General features: G+C 39.7%; 1 protein-coding gene across 1 annotated transcript in view; it reads left to right on the top strand.

Moving 5' to 3' along the window:
* Positions 1-19,255, top strand: part of CCSER1 (coiled-coil serine rich protein 1) — a gene marked incomplete at its 3' end in the record, with an annotated part of 374,341 nt that overhangs the window by 56,091 nt on the left and 298,995 nt on the right. Inside the window, exon 4 of the mRNA XM_080343892.1 lies at positions 9,716-9,836. Within this exon, the coding sequence (XP_080200018.1) occupies positions 9,716-9,836 (121 nt within the window). The remainder of the gene's footprint in view (positions 1-9,715; positions 9,837-19,255) is intronic.

The following is a 19,255-nucleotide window of genomic DNA, read 5'->3' as shown; positions in this document are numbered from 1 at the left end:
ATTCCTTGATGTGTAGCTGTAGATAAAAGATGTTTCTGGATTCACTGTGCATTAGAAAACAGTGGTCTCCATTTTTAGGTACCTCTTGAAATCCGGTCCGTTTGCCCTCTGTTAACCTTGGCAAGGCTGTGTTGGACTTGACTGGTTCCTGGGCTGCCTCTGGCGTGACATCTGAAGGGAAAGATCAAAGATTTCCCCAGGGAAGATGGAACGTGGGCCTGTGCCTGTGTTCTCGCTATTTAAATAGTCATTTGGCCAGATTCTGCTGCGTTCACAGATGCACAAACCAGTCTTCCATATTCATGAATGTTCTTCATCTGCTTTGACAAATGGTATAATCTGAGAATTGAGTTTTCTTCTTTCTGCTTCTATTTAACCAGTCCACCTTGGGCTCAGAAATCCTGAGGCTGATGAATCCAAAGAAATCTCCAGGTGAATTTGGCCATTTACTTTTTAACTTATCCTATGAAAACCACTAATGTGTGTTTTACTCTTAGTTTCTATGCATCTTCTGCTGTTTTAGAACATAGTGACTTTATCTCTGGAATAGATTTTTGCAATATCTTTCTGCCAGCACCTAAAGAATTCCCCTGTATCTTCTTCTGTATTCATAAAGTTTATAACCTGGATTATGATGGGCTAGAGTGCCGGAGAAAGGGCAGGTAGCTTTTTGCTGTCAGGGGAGTTGAAACACAACAAGGTTCGGTGCAGGTTCCAAATCATGCTTTAAGTAAAATGTAATCTTTCCTCTTCAAAAAAACGTTTACGGTATTTCATCAAGTAAAACCAACAGTATCAATAACAACGCCATCCTCTTACTAATATTACTGGTGTACAGTATTGCATTTAGTTTAACTGGCGCAGTAAAGCTACCTGACCACTAAATGGCACTCTTTCCTTTTTAGAGCCAAAATCAGGATAAAGGTGCTTAAATCAAGGTAGAGGGATAATAAGCAAATGTATGTTTTGTTATTATCTACTCTCCAAATCGTTGGTTACCAATAAAATAAAAGTGACTTATTTATTTGTTCTTTGCTGTGCAGTTTTTCTGACTGATAGAATCTGAACAGCCCGTACTGAATTCGCAATGCCTTGGGTTGAGGTGTCACATTGGTTCGTAGGTTTGTGTGTTCTGTGAACAGCTTCACGTGTACCACAAAATGAGAAGCAACTGAATTTCTTCGCAAGTTGGGTTCTGAGGATTTTCAGACGTATTTACACGTGGTTTCCAAGCACACGGTCAGTTAACAGACGTCTGTGTGTTCTCCAGAGTTCTGCCCTGTGCAGAGGAAAATATTTTTGGAAGAAATTAAAACCGTGTAGTTTTATGTGGATTTTTCTCATACATGATTCATCTTTCCCTCTGTTAACTCTGTGGGGCTGCAATGTGAAATGTCAGTACCAGGTTTGAAAATTACAGGAAAAGGAATAAGATTTGGATAACTTTCTTAAGGAAAATGGTCTCAAAAATATCTCTCCATACTAATGTTATTTTGCTTGCCATGACCACTTGTAGAATTAAACCCACTGCTTGACAGGTCAGGATAACTGAAGGATCTGTCTTGCAGCCTTGTAGCGTGACCTTGAGCAACCAGCTTTTGTGACTTTCCCAGTTAGATGGGGCCTCAATTCATCAAGTCCAGTCTCTTCAGTACCAGAAAGTTATTGGTTGATTTTGAATGTCTAAACACAGCCACCGTTTTAAGTTCTGGGTTTCCCCCCTCAATAGTTTAATTGCTCTTAAAGCCTCAGTTTAACTTGTGATATACCTTGTTTAGGGAGGTCTGGAGTTGGATTCCACACAGGATCACATGCAGCATGACGAACACATCCTTTTGGGATATGAGATGGTAACTGAGTTGAGCCAGCGTCACCAATTCAGTATTTGTACAGCCAAGGCTTGCGTTGGCCATTTTTGCAAAGGAAGCACATTGAGCCGCTGGTTTGCTGTGAACCAAAACCCCACTGCAGAGGTGCAGTGACAGTCTGCGCTCTGTGTCTCTTGGGCTATAATCCTCCTTTGGGCTGAATTCGGACACTCTTAATATCGTCCAGTTTAATGGCTCCTCAAGGCTGCTGAGCTTGCCTGACCTTTGTATCAGTTTGACCCTGATCCTTTTTGCCAAGCATAATCTATTGCTATTTCAATTTATTTAGCTTTAAATTAAAATACATGGCCCTCAAAACTCAGATTTAAAGCCTTAGTGATTTTTTTTTTCTACTATATGACACTTTTAGAGGAAGTGTGAAAAGTGTAACGATCACTGTTTTATTGCTTTTAAGACAGATGCGTATATTTTGCTTGGCATATCCTTTATCTCCAGCATAGATGGTTGGCTAGCAGTCTCTACTTCTGAAAATCAATGGGAAAAATTATGCTGCTTTTTGACCATTAATTGGAAGAACTTGGCAGATGGCGGATGAGCCTGGCACAGCAGCGGTCTCTACTCTTCCAACTTTGGCATCAGGGATACTGTACTATTGAACTTTCAGAAGAACCGCAGCATGTACCTGTGCCACGTCACATCAGATGGCCAAGTTTCATTTGGCATTGAAATCTAGTTAATGACAGGCAACAAACACAACGTATCACAAAATCCACAAGCTGTGTAAATGGGCGCTGGGCTCAGCCTTGGCCAGCGGTGCCTCTGAGGAATAACGTGCAATTAACTTTCCCCAATATGCGTTTGTTGTCATTTCCCAAGGAGACTGATTTTTATTTGGTATGTGGTGTTAGATTTATTAAACAGTACCAGAAAACTGATTTTATAAAATTTGGACAGTTTTAGCCCTAAGAAAAACAAACCAAAACCTCAATACCGGTTTAGCACATAGTGATCTGGAAGATTCTCAAGGGAAATGTGCAAATATTGGACCTATCTGAGTTATTAACTTAGCAAGGTTCCAGAGCTGGGGCAACTTTAATTGCTAAACAAAAACAATGACAGCAAAACTCCTGCAAGAGTTTAAAAGAAAAAAATGAAGCCACCCACGTTAGAGAGGGCAAAGGTGTGAGATACATTGTTTGCATTTTATAATACATATGGGGGATGTGTTCTTTGAGAAATCTTTGCAAATCCTCTAATCTTTTCAGTGTCTGCAGTCGATTTCTAATACACAGTCTATGAGTGACTTGTGTGAAAAAAGGAATGAGTCAGGAATAACTGTGTCCAATGTGCTGCTGCAGGGGCTGCTCGCTGGTTTGCTCGTCACCGAGGCTGGAAAAGGCTCATTATGTGATGGAGAAGACACACAGCTCCACTGGGCCTGGTGCTCCTGCTACCGGGTGCCAGTAGGTTAGAGCAGGAAGCCAACCAGCCTCGTACTCCAAAACAAAAATACCTCACATAATTTTCCTGGTGAGCTTTTGTTGTTACAAACTGCAAGGAGAGCTGACATTCTGATTTTCTTTAATAATTTCTCTTGGGAAACCCTGCTTTTGGCGGTTTATCGTGTATTAATTGTTTAAATTAATTTCTTGTGACTACAGCTATTCAATAAGAACAACAATAAATTAATCTGCCTTGCCAGTCAGTCTTTATTTCAGCTAAGCCAAGAATAATAGTTGAAGCCAAGAGACTATGCTCCTGCAAATGCTTGCGATTGAGTTTTGACAGTTTTACTTTCGGTGAATGACAGTGGAGGATATTGTTGTTAGAGTAGTCATTCCTTCAGGGGCTTGTATTGTGCCTACAGAAATGCCCTGCAGGTCTTTTTATATTCCTCCTTTTAAGATGCCAGTTTCACAGTCACTCTTGTTTCTCTCCTTTTCTTGAAGGCAACATGCAGCTTAAATAGAAAACCAAACGTGATCAAAACCAGAACTAAAACTGTTATTCTTCTCTTGGCTGAAAATGGAACTTGAGGGCAGCTGCCTCTTGTGGCTGCTGAAATCCCTGTTGGGATTTTCTCCTTGTTGTCCTGGTTTTGGCTGGGACAGAGTTAATTTTCTACCTAGTAGCTGATATAGTGCTGTGCTTTGGATTTAGAATGAGAATAATGTTGATAATATGCTGATGTTTTAGTCACAGCAAGGACTTCTCAGGTTCTCACACCGTGCCAGGTGCACAAGCAGCTGGGACTGTCATGGTTTAACCCCAGACGGCAGCTGAGCACCACGCAGCCACTCGCTCACTCCCCTGTGACGGGCTGGGGAGAAAATTGGAAGAATAAATTGGAAGAGAAAACTCGTGGGTTGAGATAAAGACAGTTTAATAAGTAAAATAAAGTTGTGCACACACTTATTTGGGCCACAAAGTGTTTGTTACCGTGCATCCTAGGTGGAATGACTAAGCCTCTACTTTTTATTCTAATGGATATTCATACCGTACTATTATGAGACTTCCTGCTATTTGGCAGAATTAGACATTCCTGTTGGGGTTCACATCATTAGTCTTTCGTCACAACCTTTCTCTCCTTTTATGCATGTGGCTTTTATTCATGTCCGTGTCACAGAACAAGTCACAGACCACAGTGCTAAAAATTCAAGCCTGTGACATCACCCTGACTGATAATGTTGCTAAAAGCTAATGAAAATTAGCTGTTACTTTAAAAGCCCCAATGTTAACACTGCAACAGTGTTTTTTTGATATTGAGAAGCAATACCTACCTACTGGATATAGAACATGCTTTTATTTTTGAAGGTTGTTTTTTCATTTCCTGTGTAGGCTGCTTGGAACAATATTTGCTTTAAGTAGTTCACTGTGTAGGAAAATATTTTAGAGGCAGCCTTAAGCATAAATAGATATACTTAGAATGTTTTAGCAGCGCAGTAGTTCCAGCTGAAAAGCGAACCTACTTAATTTTCTGTGAATGCAGTTGTAGTTTCTCCTGGTGTTACTACGGTGATCCATCACTGTGGGAGCTGCAGCCAGGAGTGGTTCTTCATGGAGAGGGCGGAGGTGTGGAACAGGGTTTGTACAGGTACAAACGCAGATGCTGCAGCAAAGCATCCAAAAGAAGTCTGTAAAACCCAGAGTGGAAAGTGAAGGGGGAATTGCACGCTGTCTTTTCCAATACTGAAGCTGGGGGAGTCAAATGAAACTAGTTAGTAGCAAGTGTAAAATGGGCTCATATAAATATTTCTTCACATAACCTATGGTTCTGCTTTGAACTCTGCAGGATGCGGATGCTACAAATTTGTGCAAGCACAGAAGTAATTGAACAAATTCATAAAATCCATGGGGGATTAGTAAATACAGACACAGTCCCTCTATTCAAGCAAGTCTGCAAGATCTCCTAAACTGGGGGAGGATGCTTGGGAAGCGTGAGCAGCAGTTAAGGTGCTGCCTGTCCTGTTGTTGTGTCAGTACTTAGGAGAAGGTGTGCTGGAAGTCGGCCAGCAGCAGCAGTATCTAGGTGATTATTTTAAGAATGTGTCTCCACCAATTCCCATCTCTGCAGGATCCTTAGGTGACAGGCATGCCCTCCCATTTGCCATCAACACCAAGGGCAGCATCCCATTAAACATTAACGTTAAAACAAGCAGCATCACTGCTTCTTACAGTTTAATTCCTTATGTGTGGAGCACAGGTCAGTAGAACCAAATTTCACATGTGGCTGTTACTATATTATCACAGTGGCTTGTAACAGCAAACAAATGTAGATTATAAAAGCAAGGGTGCAGGTAATCGCTACAGAACTGCGAATGTGAGAAGAGTTCCCTGACTCCTCAGTTCCACATGATGTACTGGTGTGGGCAGCCTTCAGGAATATTACCAAAGAGCCAGGAAACATAAGAACCTGATAGAAAGTAATTTGTTTGCCTGTAATGGGTCTGTAATTGTTGCTATTACAAAATTTCTGGTTGGGACTATGCTGTGTTTAAGAATTGAGCCTGTGGTTTTATTGCAGAATTATTACAGCAAACCCTTTGGGGACTGTGAGCATGCAGTCTCATTCTCTGAAGTATGCATTTGGCCAATATTGTGAAATGTTGCTGTTTCGAATGGACAAGAGGCCCTAGAATAACTGTTGAACTAATAATAAAAGAGATCCGTTTAGTTCTCTGTTTTTCCCGGAGATCATCATCAAATCTAGAATTAAGCAACAGGAAAATTAGGCTATTTTTAGTTTTTAATATTAGGCCTTTTTAAAGTTGATGGTCAAAAATGTCATTTACCCAAATTACCTTGACCTTTTGTGTTGCTTTAAAGAGTCTGAAAGTCTCCTTGGGCTTTAGAGTCTAATAACAAAGTATTAAAAGATTTTGTTGTGCTTCTGGGGCTGAGAAAGGGTATGGAACTGAAATGGGGAGAGTATTTAGCGCCTTCCACCCTTGTGGTGGTCACCTGCTTTTTTACCAAAGCAGAAGGTTTTTTAGCAGTTGTTTCCAGCCTTGATCTGTCTATTGAACGCTGAGAGCTGATTACTTTAAACTGCACAGGCAGAAGTGTAAATATTTGGAGTTGTCAGAATAAGTGCCCAGCTTTTTAAAATCCAAAAATCCTTCACTGTTTTGTCTTCCCATGTCATGAATCCCTTATGCTTCATTGCACACAGCAGCTGAACATTTCCCTTCTGTTTTCTTGGAGCAGGTAGTACTTGCTCATTTCATCTCCCCACAACTTGCATCTGTGTCAAGGGAGACTTTGTTTTTTGATAGTGACGATAACCAGATTTTTCTATATCCTTTATTATAAAAAGGGAAAAAATGTGTACAATTAACAATAGACATTGTAAATTACACCCCTAGAGCTTAAAAATCTTTTTAGTCTCCAGAGAGACACGTTCTATTCAGTAGCTGTTGAAGGCTTCCTACTGTCCTATTTAGGGAATTAAAGATGTTTCAGTGGTTGGTTCAAAGTAGAAGAAAACTGTTTAATTAGTCATTCTCATTGTTCTTGAAAGAAAGAGAAAAGGGGAAATAAAACATAACTAGTGTTTTTCTTCTGCAGATGTAGAGATCTGTTTAGGTAGTGAATGATGTGGGACTGCTTACACCACCGAGGGTCAATCCAAACCAGCACGCCTACTGATCAGAATATGGGGTGCTTGGAAAACACTTGGCAATGAAAGAGAACAAACCATATGTGTCATTAAAATATAAATTGAAAATCTGGGGAGAAATGATCCAACTTCAAAAGCCATGCAGCTCTTTTTTAATAGTATTAAATGAAGTTGGAATGTTTGTTTTCTCTTTCTGTAGAGCTGTCCTTTACATGACTGTATTTGGTATATAGTGTCTTTTATTGTTAAAAGGGATAATCCCTTAGAGTGTTGGTTTGGTATTCTGAGGTCTGTAATATTTTGAGAGATTTGGATTCATGAAGAGCATGAGATGTGGACATCACTAATGGGCTCTTTTTGGACTGATGTAAACCACTTGTACATAAAAATGAAGGTGTAGAAAAGAAGCTACACTTAAGAGAAGTTTGAAGTGTAAAATGAAAGCAAGTCTCCTTCAGTGAAACTGTCCCCATCCCCATCAGTGTTAAAGTTGAGAGCACATTCAAGCACATTCTTATTATTTTAATGCAAGTTTGGAACTGATAATAAGAGAATACACTCCAGTGGGTGAAAATTGCTTGCTGCTGTGCTGTCGCTATTTCATGACATTTTAGTTAATTATAATGTCCCATAATGGCTTATAACTGTGTGCACGGAGGCTGGAGATGAAAAGAAGGAGTTGCAGTGATTTTTCAAAGGCCAGAGCAAAGCTATCGCTGTCTGGGAGGGGAGGACACTGAATTCAGTGAGCCCAGATCACTGGGTGACCACCGGATTTGTCTTTAGCTGGAAATGAGGGGATTATACAACTCCTATATGGCATTAATTACTAAAAAAAAGCAATTTCACAGTTTTATTGACTTGTGAAATTTCTGTAAAGGGCAGGAGACCAGCAGTGTCATCTGTTTTACTTGTGGTTTCCTATTTTCTCTTTCTTTGTACCTTCCCTGATGGACGGAGGCTGATCCAGGGAAAATCCTGCCCCATGTTGCTTTCGTAGTCACCAGACCTTTCACAAGTTCTGAAGTAATAACTACATATTCAAGTGGTACCCCACCTCTTTTAAAGAAAATTACATATATGTTTCATCCTTTAGTCTCCCTTTTTTTATCAGTGTTTCAGGTTAAAATTCAGGCACCGAATATCAGTATCACTCTTCTACAAACCTGTGTTTTTACAATCCTTGACTCTAAGAAAGAGTCAAATAGACATCAATGTTCATGCTCAGTCACTCGTTGCAATGAGGAGGCACTATTTTGTATTGCACTTTGCTAGCAGACTGCCTGCTGGTTGCAGGTATCATAGTAGGATAAAAATCACCAATTTTTTGGTTTTTTATGTCGTCTTTCTAGTTCAATGTGTTTTGCATTAGTTCCCTTGATAATTTGTTCTGCATGAAGCTACAAGGTGTCTCCTCCTTAAGTACCTGTAGGCAATACAGCAAGTTCTCTTTGGGTATGACCATGGTTTGGAGGTGAGTGTTGATTGTAGTGACAAAGTTTTGAGTAGCTCTTGTCCCAAAGAAAAATTGGGGTAAGGTTTTGGTACTGTGTCTTAGTCACTTAGTGCAATGTGCATGTTAATATTTAAACATACAAGCATAAGCAATGCTGGAGAACATCAAATGCATTAAATGTAATTACATGTACTCCCCCAAAAGATTTTCTTCCTGCCAGAATCTGCTCGCACTCGAGCTGTTTGTGCTGCTTGTCGAATGGCTCAGAATTGCTCTGAAAACAAAATAGACCTTCGCACTTTTTCAACCTTTGTAGAAATACCCAACCCTGTTCTGACTCGTTCCTTAAAATCTATTTTCTGGCTGTCTTAAAGCAGCAGTTACTGATCCAGAGCGGATCTTGATGTGTGAATTGATGCTGAATGGAATGCGAGTGCTCAGGGTAAACCAGCGCAGTTGCTCTTGACCCAGCCAAGGCAATATGCAGGGAGTTTTACTCCAGTTCTGCTTCTCTTCTAAGAGGAGCAGAGGTTATGCAGAAACATGTTTTCTGTGGGCAATGAGGAGGAGGCACGTGGTTGTGGAGTATAGAAAGCGGGTAAATCTTCAGAAGCAAGTCTTCCACTGATAAATGTCGCAGTTCAATGTTCCCAGCTGTCACAATCTTGCATAACTATATGTACTTGTAAAATACGTTCTTTCTGGCTTCCAGTTGCTGAGAATTCATAGCTGTCATCCTTGTTTTACGGGCTATGTATTGGCTGTGTATGTGCATGTGTACACTATGTAAAACAGTCGTATATGTTCTACATATAAAATACTGTGTGACTTTCTGCTTGAAAGATAGGTCAACGCGTTTCTTCTTGTTTACATATGATATATGATAGTTCCATAAATCCAGAATGTAAGAAGCTGCCGTGCTTTGTTCAGTACAGCCCGCTCTTAATTCCAGTTTTTATTTGGCTCATAAAGATACACCTTGGCTGTAAAGGAAATCTATACCCTCAAAATCACCAGGAGTGGTGACTGCTAAGTACTAAATTACTAGTGATAATTGCAATTTAGAACTTAGAATACGTGTAAGTTGTAACAAATATGATTGTCTGGAGGTCAGGAACTTTTGTGTATTCATGTGTTCGTGCTGATTGAGCCAGATGCTCAGCTGAAATACACGATCATTCTTCCAGCTCTGTATATCATCTGAGTCATATCATCCAGCACAGTAATACGTTAATAATTTGTATTAATGGAAAACATAAGTCAATATATCAGATATCACTCCTTAAAACTGAGATTTTTTTATCTTTGCAGTTTGCCGGGAAGACTCATACCAGTCGATAGTCTCGTGTGCTGCTGTAGTACTTACCCCTGTGGAGCCAACGGTGGATGCGAGGAAGAAGGAACAGATGATAATGCCCGATGTGTCTAAACAGTGAGTTATTCAAATAAGATGAGCTTTCCCAAGTGCAATTTAAATATTAGGCCAGATTCTTTCTTGTGGACGTGCGTATGCACCTCCTCTCTGTTTCATCGTTTCCAAAAGCAGAAATTGGCTTGAAGCTGGGCTGCTGCTTCTGTTTGTCAGCCTACCTTTGTCCCCAAGGCTTTTGGTAATGAGGTATATAGAGGGAATGGGCATTTATACTGTAAGAAATGGACTTTTTAACAAGCTTAATAAGATGATCCTTTCTGTTTAAATAGTCCTTTCATTCTTGCATGGTTTTTCTAGTCAGCAGTTGAACTTTAGGAAGAATATCAATCCTAAATGCTCTACTCATCTGAGATATTTCAGTATTTTCAGCAACTACTTTACTGCTGTGATATAAGACATGATCTCTTCAAAAGTGTGGTAGATGTCTTGCATCAGATGAGAACCATACCCATATCATGTGTAGTAACATTTGTCTTGTAATGTCAGCAAGGATGGTTGTTTTTTAACTGGATGTTCTGCCTTACAACAACTTGGCTTCAGTTTCCTGGGGCAGACTGAGAGCTGAGAGCTCCCAGTGCAAGGGGCAGCAAGCACACACTGCTCTGCTGCTGCGTGCTCGGCAGAAGCGAGCACAGAAAACCCTGCACGTGCTGCTAGTGCTTGCATTTTGGATGTACAGGATTGACATTTAAGCAGGTGCTTATGTGCTTCATTTGATTGGTACCCTTGCTTTCCATGTGAGAAATATTTTCCTGAGCATTAGGAAAGGTTTCCAAATGAAGATCCTAGATAAATGGTAGGACCAGGAGGTAATGATTTTAAACTAAAAGAAGGTATATTCCAACTCAATATAAGGAAGAAGTTTTTTTACAATGAGAGTAGCAAGATTGTGGCTCTGGTTGCTCAGAGAGGTGGTAGATGAAAAGGTAAAAGGTTGAAAGGGTGCTGGTTGTCACCCCGCTATATACATAAAGGCAGGTGCTTAAGATACACATGGTTCAAGATGGGAAATTTTACCTTGTTTGTACTGTAGTGTCTGGAAGTTTCTGCTTTACTTAAATTACCGAGAAGTATGACTCAACCACCGATATCCACTGAGTCCTAAATTGGCAGCCTGACACCCAGCAACTGAAAAGTCTTCTCAGCTAATGGTCTTGAGTAATCGTTGCAAAATACTCTTGGCGTATACATTGTATTTAGAGCCATGAACCATAAGACACAGTTATGACTGGATAGGAGATTTGTTTGAATTTGAATTTTGTCCTGAAATATTTATTGTGTAATGAAATGGGGATGATTATGTATATACAAAGACTCTTTAACCTCTAGAGCAAGTCTAAAAGGAGATGTAGTTGAAATACATACAATTTTACCTGGTTCCTTGAAAAGGGTGGTTGCTTTAAGCAATACAGGCAGAGATGGCTGAGAGCTTCTAAGAAGCTGAGCAGTGTAACAGGCTTAGGAAATCGTACAGCAATTATTTTGTCTGGAGATCCGCATCTGAAGAGTCGCTGTTCTAAACTGTAGCATTAGTCACTTACAGGCTTCATTATTCTAACAAAATTATGGTGTTTTCCATTGTGCCACGTGGCAGCAGCTGCAGCCCTGCAGAGCACACGTACCGTCCGCTGGGCTGACTGTGCAGGGCCGGTCAGACGTGGCGGCCCTGGGAGCCAGGGCTCCCGTTGGGCATGTGCAGAACTACTCACTCCTTCAGTTGGGATTAAAAAGAGAACAAAAGTTCCCTATGAAAAACAGGCTTAACTTTCAGCCAGCCTGAATTCACGTCCAACATAGACACTCAGAATGAGGATTGGTACTCCTGCAGCTCCATGTATGAAAGCAGATCTAAAGCTTTTATTTAGCAGGTTCGAGGGGCTGAAACAACTTGATTTGGGGGCAGCACAATGAAACCTCAAAACAAATGCTGTGGTCTTACTGTCTGCTCTTGTCCTTCATTAAAAAAAAAAAAAAATGATAGTGTCAGCATAAAATCAGTTCTCATGTAGTTATGTTGTATAGTGGTTGTTAGTTTTATATTTCACTAATCAATTCTTGGAGCATACTGCACAGTAGCGGAGACAATGCTGAATCCCATGGTTCACCTCCATACCCAGTTTTGCCTAATGAGGATTTACAGTTGCTGTGAGACTTTGCTGAAGGGTTGTACAGAACTAAGAGCTTTGGGAGAAGGCCCATGAAATTCAAATGGGGAGAAAGAGTGAAGTGCCAGCTGTACCCATTTATTCCTTTTTCTTGTATGCTAGTAGGTCCAAAATCTTCAAAAGCATCCAGAAGTTATATTGCTGGAAAACTGGGGCAAAAATATCTGTTAAACTTCTTTGACTCAAGCTTGCACAAAATTAAATGGAAGTGCTTAGACTTCAGAAACAAAATTGTACTTTCTCGTATGTAAAAATATTGGCTGTTGCTAAACCATGATTAAAGTTGGGTTTGAGCCACAGCCAGTGATTGTATTTTGCCATCTCACAAGGAAGTTAAAGCAGGCTTGAGTCCATAGCTTTGTGCAGCAGAAACATCAGTTTGAGGAGCATTCTCCAAATGCTGAAGAGGTGGGAGGTGGTGGTGGCGCGTAGAAGGGACCGGGGATAATTTGGTTTGTAATGTAGAAGTCTGGTGGTTGTATTAAAGTACAGCCTCGGTTCTTACAGATTAGATTCCAAAGCATAATTGCAGCTCAGATATAAAAATTAATCAACTATGTTATTACTTGTGAACGATTAAAGCATTGTAAAATGGAAAACAGATATGAAGGAAATATACTTGCACATGTAATGCCAGGATTGTGAAGTACTTAATTTGGTTAGACAAATGCATTGTAAATTAAAACTAGAAAAACCAGTTCCAGTACATGGCAGAGATGTATTTGGTTCACTTCCACTCTAATTTAATAATATTTCTGAAGCATAACAAAGAACAAGATTTCTTGGTAGTTTCCTCTGTCACTGGAGGGTGGGGAAAGGAGGAACACCAGAGGCAAACTGGGCAGGTTCATGTTCCTGGTGACCTGGCGTGGCGGTTGGGCCGCGCTTTGCTGTTCTGTACATCCTGCTGAGTTCCCAGGCAAAATGTTCCTGGGAATTCTTTGGAATCTGATGAGCGACACCAGTGGTGTTGTGATGGTGCTGTTGTTGGTTTTACTGAGGGCTTTTCTAAACCGTGTATTTTGCTGACCACTCCTAAAGCCACCATCCTGTGCAGCGGCTGTATCAGACTTTACTCTGCTAGAAAATAAACTGCTCTGAGTCACGTTATTGTGACTTAAATAGCAATACTGCTGGAGTGAACTAAGTTCAATCAGCGCACCACTTAAAAATGTAGGAAGTGCTTTGTGCTTCCAAGTTGAGATATTGCTTGCATCCTACAGGGAATGAATTATTTGAAAAAATAGATATATACCTGCTTGCTATGTTTCTTATGGGATTTCACTTTTTGTTTTGCAAAATTAAATGGGAAGAGATGCTCCAGAAGTTGCATAATTAAATACTGGTAGTTCTAAGAGCAAGATTTAGCTCTGTTTTGTGGATTAAAAAGAGATGTTAGAGAAAGGACAGAAATAATTTTAAGAATAATCCCCTTACCCGCACATGCATCTCCAGTTTGTTTTGTTCTTATTTATTTTTTTGTCAAGATAATGAAGATATAGAGGCAATATCCCTCTTACTCTCATATGAACATTTTCTGTGGATGTATGGATAACCATGGGAGCAGGGATTTTAGCAACCAATCAAAATTTGTGTTTGCACGGAGTATTGAATACGTTGTGATTTGCTTGCATGGATTTACTGATGATGGAGATGAAGGCTCGCTCTTTTTCTCCTCTTCTCCCTCCTGGCTTTTTCCAGGCAATCCAGTGGCTGTGTCACCTGCTATGTGGGAGACATAATGCACCTACAGCTTGAAAAACAAACCCCAAACCACCCCTTGCCAACTGGGAAATGCGGAGAGAGGAAGCAGAGGAGATGAAAGTGAAGGGACACTGCACCAACACGTGAAGACACATGTGGCATTGGTGCAGTTGGATTGAGATAGAAATTTGCAATTATATTGCAATAAAGTGAAGTTGTAATGACAAAATACCGTACGAAGCAACAGTGAATTTAAATTAGCTGAATGCTGCAAAAAATTATCTGTGCAGGTGTGAAGTGGGTGCAAGTAAGTTGTTCATCCTGTGTTCCAGGAGCAGCGTTGAGCTCTGTTGGACTAAGGAGGTGGACTGGCCAAGCTGCTGTTTATCAGCAGTAGCCACCATGTCAAAAGTTCACTGATGCTCATGAGGGAAGAATGGTGTTTTGGTTTTCTTTTCCTGTGCCTCACCTGTGAGGATTTCATGTGCTTCATGCACCAGGATCATTTAGTAGCTCTTTGTGGATATGCCAGGATTTGACTCCAATTGTTTTGAGTACAAATGGGTTTACTTTTGGTGTTTTGATCCTCTCTCCATCACTACACAATAGAGTAGTATGTAGCTTTTGTTGCATATGAAAAATATTTGCTGCTGGTACATTGATTAAATATGTAATAGCATATGTTGCAAATATATTCCCATATTAATAATCCAGATTTAGAGCTTCCATCACAGCAGCCCACATCATCAGCTTGCGTACAGCTTTAATAAATGCCTCCAAACAAAGAGAAGCAGGGAAAGATAAAGAGGCCAGTGCTGGCATCACAGTCATGAGGTTGCTTTTGCAGAAGCACACACCCATACATCACAGTATGACATCGGCAACTAACTGTTTATCTGTCTGTTTCTTTATAAAAACAGCCTCCTCAGTTTCTTTTCCAAGGACCAGTGTGCTCTATTTGGGATAACTCATGTGTATGGGTCAGTGAGAAAGCACAAGTGCTCAGAATTAGGATTACCATATTAGTTTCTAAATCCTGTGCTGGCTTGTGGGAGGAAATACATCTAAAAAATGGCATTTAAAATGTATTATACTTCAAAAATTGATGGACTTGAAAGGGAGTAATGCAAGTAGGATGTGTAATGATAGTTACTATTTGTATTTATTTTCAAGTTCTCTACTCTTCAGCTGTGCTACAGTGCAAAATTATACACTTCTATTAAAATGCAGAGAATAAATACAGTGCTGATACAAACTGAATTATTGGTTGAAGTAAGCAGATAGTCATTCTTCACTTATTCTCCCAGAAATTACTTTTTTTTTTTTTTTTTTTAAGCTAAAGGCAGGAATGCATTTAGAGAATGTGGAGTTGGGTTCAAGTGGTTACAGGAATATACCACTAAGCTGAGCCATAGTTCAGAAAGGAGTCGTATCCCCATCCTGGTAGGGAGTTTTGACATGAACTCTAGCGAGGCTTGTTTATCATCATAGTTTAAGTTGAAATGACTCAAATTCACTCGTTCAAAAGACATTCAATACTTCCAGCTTGGTGCTGTCTGCATACTTACTCCTGAATTATTTTTTTTAATATGATACTACATAATGAAATGCACTAAATGCTTTAAGTTCCAAATTATTGAAAGCAAACTTGAATTTATGATGAATACCTGATAGACTTCAGGGAATCCATAATTTAGATGGCAGCAGAACATGCTGACTCCAGCTACAATAATAGATTATACTTGAAAAGGCAACAATTAAATACATATAATAGAATGGTTTTGGTTACTATGGGAACAGTTAAAGAAAGGGTTTTCAGCACTGTGTGTATACAAGAAAATGATGTTCTTGTGAGTCAAAGGAGCCAGGAAAGCTTTCAAAAGAAAAGACTAAATAACATGAAGTGTTTGAAGCGAAAGCTTTTAAGTATTTCTCTACATTATATCAGTGTTTTTGCGTTCCCTTTTCATACATTCTCCTCATTTTCCTGCCACTAATTTTTGGAGTTTGAGAGTCTGAGTTGTGTAGCACAGTGCGCTCTGTAAAGAGAACGAGTGAATGAAAGAGCCGTATGGGTGAGTTCTTGTGTTTCTGATGCCATTTACAAGAGATCTAATCCTACCTCAGAAATCATAGTTAGATCAGGGCACCTGTACCATAGCTTCACACTTTCTTCGACATAGTTTTCTCTTTAGTCCCTTAATCTGGAAATCATTAATGCAAAAGCTAGAGGAGGATGAAGTAGGGGAAATTATCAGTTCTGGATTTCACTGAAGCTTAAGTGTTCAAATAGGATTACGCAGTCACATTATGCATGTTGTACTTAATCATATTGCTAAGCCAGGTGTTAACCTTACAGCTTTTATTATTTTTTGGCTCTAAACGTTGTAGTCTGTACTTCAAGTTTTGTGTTTGTTAAAAGAAAGAACATCAGACAGGGGGAGTTCTTAAATCATCAAGTTTTGCAGCAGAGCAAATATTAAATAAAAACATTTAAATAATCTGTTATACTTGATCTAAATCAGGTATTTGTGGTTTTCATACTTGTGCTTGTGCGATAGCCAGAGTAACTTTTCTTTGCTGCAGTTTGCTTAAAGTTAGCCTAACTTAAGGGAAATTTCTTCCTTCACCTAATTCTGAACTGTTTTTCCTTAGACCCTGAACCCTTTCAAAAATACTTTCCAAATATATCCTCCTTATTATAGCTAATGAAAAAAGGTCAGCAGTAAATAGTCAAAATGAAGAGCAGAGATTTCAAATGAGTTCACTTAGTAACACATCACTGTGATGATCTTTGAACCAGTAGCTATTGGAGGCAGCAAAGTTTCTGATCTATTGGGGAACTTGTATAAACAGCATCTTTGGGGGTCTTTGACTGTACATGAGGTTCATAATGGTCAGTTTTGTCGCCTACTTTTTCTTTACACCAGGATCAAACCAAAATAATGACATAGGCTTAGGGAATCAATAATGCAGAAAGAATTTAATCTACCTGTTTGTTGCATTTTGGCTGGGGAGAACAGGCAGAAATAGTGCGTACAAAGTGGCTGCCTATGCCATCGGTGTTGGGTTCCCGTGTACCTTACCGCTAAATCAGGCTGTCCAGGGCAGCTCCGTCGCTCGTCCTCAGAGGGATCTTGTCCCATCACAGTGAAACTGCAGAGAGAATTCTCGAAGGATTAGTATATGCATCTATGCCTGTAGATGTCAGTGGTTCAATACAGCGCCATGACTGGAAACCTGAAATAGCTGCTGAGCAACCTTCCTTCCCTGGGCCCTGGAAACAATGGGTAACTTAGTATTTTCTTCTTCACTTGTTAGATTTACTGAAAAAAATAAGTGTTTTAGCTTGAATGGCATGCTACCTAAATTGATTGGAGTGTGTCTGCATATCACTGGCATAAGTAAATAGTTGCATTCTGCCAACTAGCTACCTGGAAAAGATAGCAGATGAATTATTTTAACAGTTTATTGTGGTTGATACAGTTGATCAGCGTTTGAGGTGTTTTTTCAAGTCTGATCTAGATTTTTCTTTTATGTTGTTATACCTGTTTCTACAAACTCTTCATTGATGTTAGAGGGAAAGAACTTGAGATGTTTGTATCTATGACACTGATTAATATAGCATGTAAGTTTTATTCTTTTTTGGTGGAGAATGAAAGAACACATGCTGGTCTTTTTTCAGTCATCATGGTTTTCTTACCAGAGGGGTTAGCTGCTTTGATACAGGCATCTTGTCTTCAAGGTGTCCTTGCTTACATTAGGACATTGTTTTCTAACAGTCACTTGTATTTTGTGCCCAGGACTGCTGCTGAAAACATAGAAATTCCCTTCAGCCCAGGCTCTCTGTGGACACTGATGGGCAGAAAGCAGCTTTGCTGGCTCGCCGGCTGCTCCTCGGCTTTCTTGGGGTTATGAATCCCATTGTTTATTGATAACACAGGGATAAACTTGTTCATTCCAGCACACCTATGAAAAATTCATGTCTGTTCTAAATATCTCTCACCTTGAATGGTATTGGCGGCTGTATGAGCACATCACAGACAGTAATGGTCTTTTTAAATTTGGTTCCCAATGGCTTTATCCACCTGAAAGCAAAAAGAAAGAAAAACTTTGGCTCAGCCAAAATGTATAGGGAAACTCTGACTGACGATCATGAGGCTGCTGCTGTCTCCAGGCAGTGATAGACTGAGATGTGTCTGTGGTTCGCTTGTTTGTTTGTTTCTCTAAAATACAATGGCTCTGTGTGTTAGATCATTTGAAAGGCAACAAAGTTCACAGGAGTCAATCGGATTCATAAAGTTTGATGCTCAAATCCCCCACTGAAAAGTGAGAAGATATAGAAAAAGATTTGACAGTTGTCTACTGTATTACTCTCGTGTCTGAAAGTCACAGATTTTGATGTATTGAGTTTTGCAGAAATTGTAGTTTACCATAAATATACTTTTATTTGAAGTCTGAAAGTGTCATAATGAAGATAATGTGTTTTAAACATTCAGCTGCGGCGCTATGAAGATCTGCATGCTTATTCAAATTGAAGGCTGTGCGTAAGTCTCTGTGGCAAGCTCGTGCTGTTTTATCCAGTGTCCTTTCATTCAGTACAGCAAACTGGGATGATATATGTCTGCGAAAGGTAAATATAAGTACTTTTGCATGGCAATATTTAAAGAACTTTAGGAAAATAAGTATTGGAAACTGAAAGAAAAACAGAAATTAAAGCTAAAAGCATTCTCATTTCCAACACAACTCATCGGAAATGTTCAGGTATTCAATGGGAAGGTAGAAAAGACAAAGCTGATATTCAAACAGGTGAAGGTTGTGTCCTTGTAAAGAGTGGACTCTCATTTTGAATAATTTAAACTATTTCTTTCTTTTGAGGGGAAGTTTGCAGAGCGAAAAAAATCTCTTGTACCGTTTTAACCATTAAAAAGAAATTTGGTCATCTCTTACCTTTTCTATCCTTTATCACATGCGCATTTAAAATTCACTTTGGATATTAATGATACTTATAAATCCATTTGCTACCCACAGAAATTTCACTAGAAAAGACTGAAATCTTTCAGGGTAATGGAGTTTTAACTAAGTATTAGTTATTAGGTACTTAAGATCTTACTTGTTCCAGATGGGGAGGCTTAATCTGGATCATAACCACTTCTGATGGATAAGGATAATCACATTTTGAAAAATAAAGAGGTTATTCCCAGTATTCTAGTTGAATCATGTAGCAACTCTACACCTTGTATAGAAGCTTTTCTAGCCAAATGTCAACTTCTGGAGGCTCCAAACCTTGTTCGTTGCGGTTTGGCACTGCACTGAAACCTTCCAGCAGCGGGGCAAGTTTAACCTGCAGTCTTAAAGTCTACCAGAACATTTAGGGACTGATTTCTACGTGCTTGCACAGTTTTCTCAATCTGGAAATTGCAAACCATCAGTGAGCGGCACGCTGACTTTGTGCAGCACGTGCTTACATCATAGTTATTCTCAGCTGTGGATGGTAAGTGAGGATCCTTCCTTATTCCACCATCTCCCTCATCCCTGCCCAATTTCAGG

This window comes from Nesoenas mayeri, assembly GCF_963082525.1.
Source record: "Nesoenas mayeri genome assembly, chromosome: 4".
NCBI classification, from domain to species: domain Eukaryota; kingdom Metazoa; phylum Chordata; class Aves; order Columbiformes; family Columbidae; genus Nesoenas; species Nesoenas mayeri.
The sequence above is the reverse complement of the archived record's forward strand: the minus strand, read 5'-3'. Positions and strand labels throughout refer to the sequence as shown.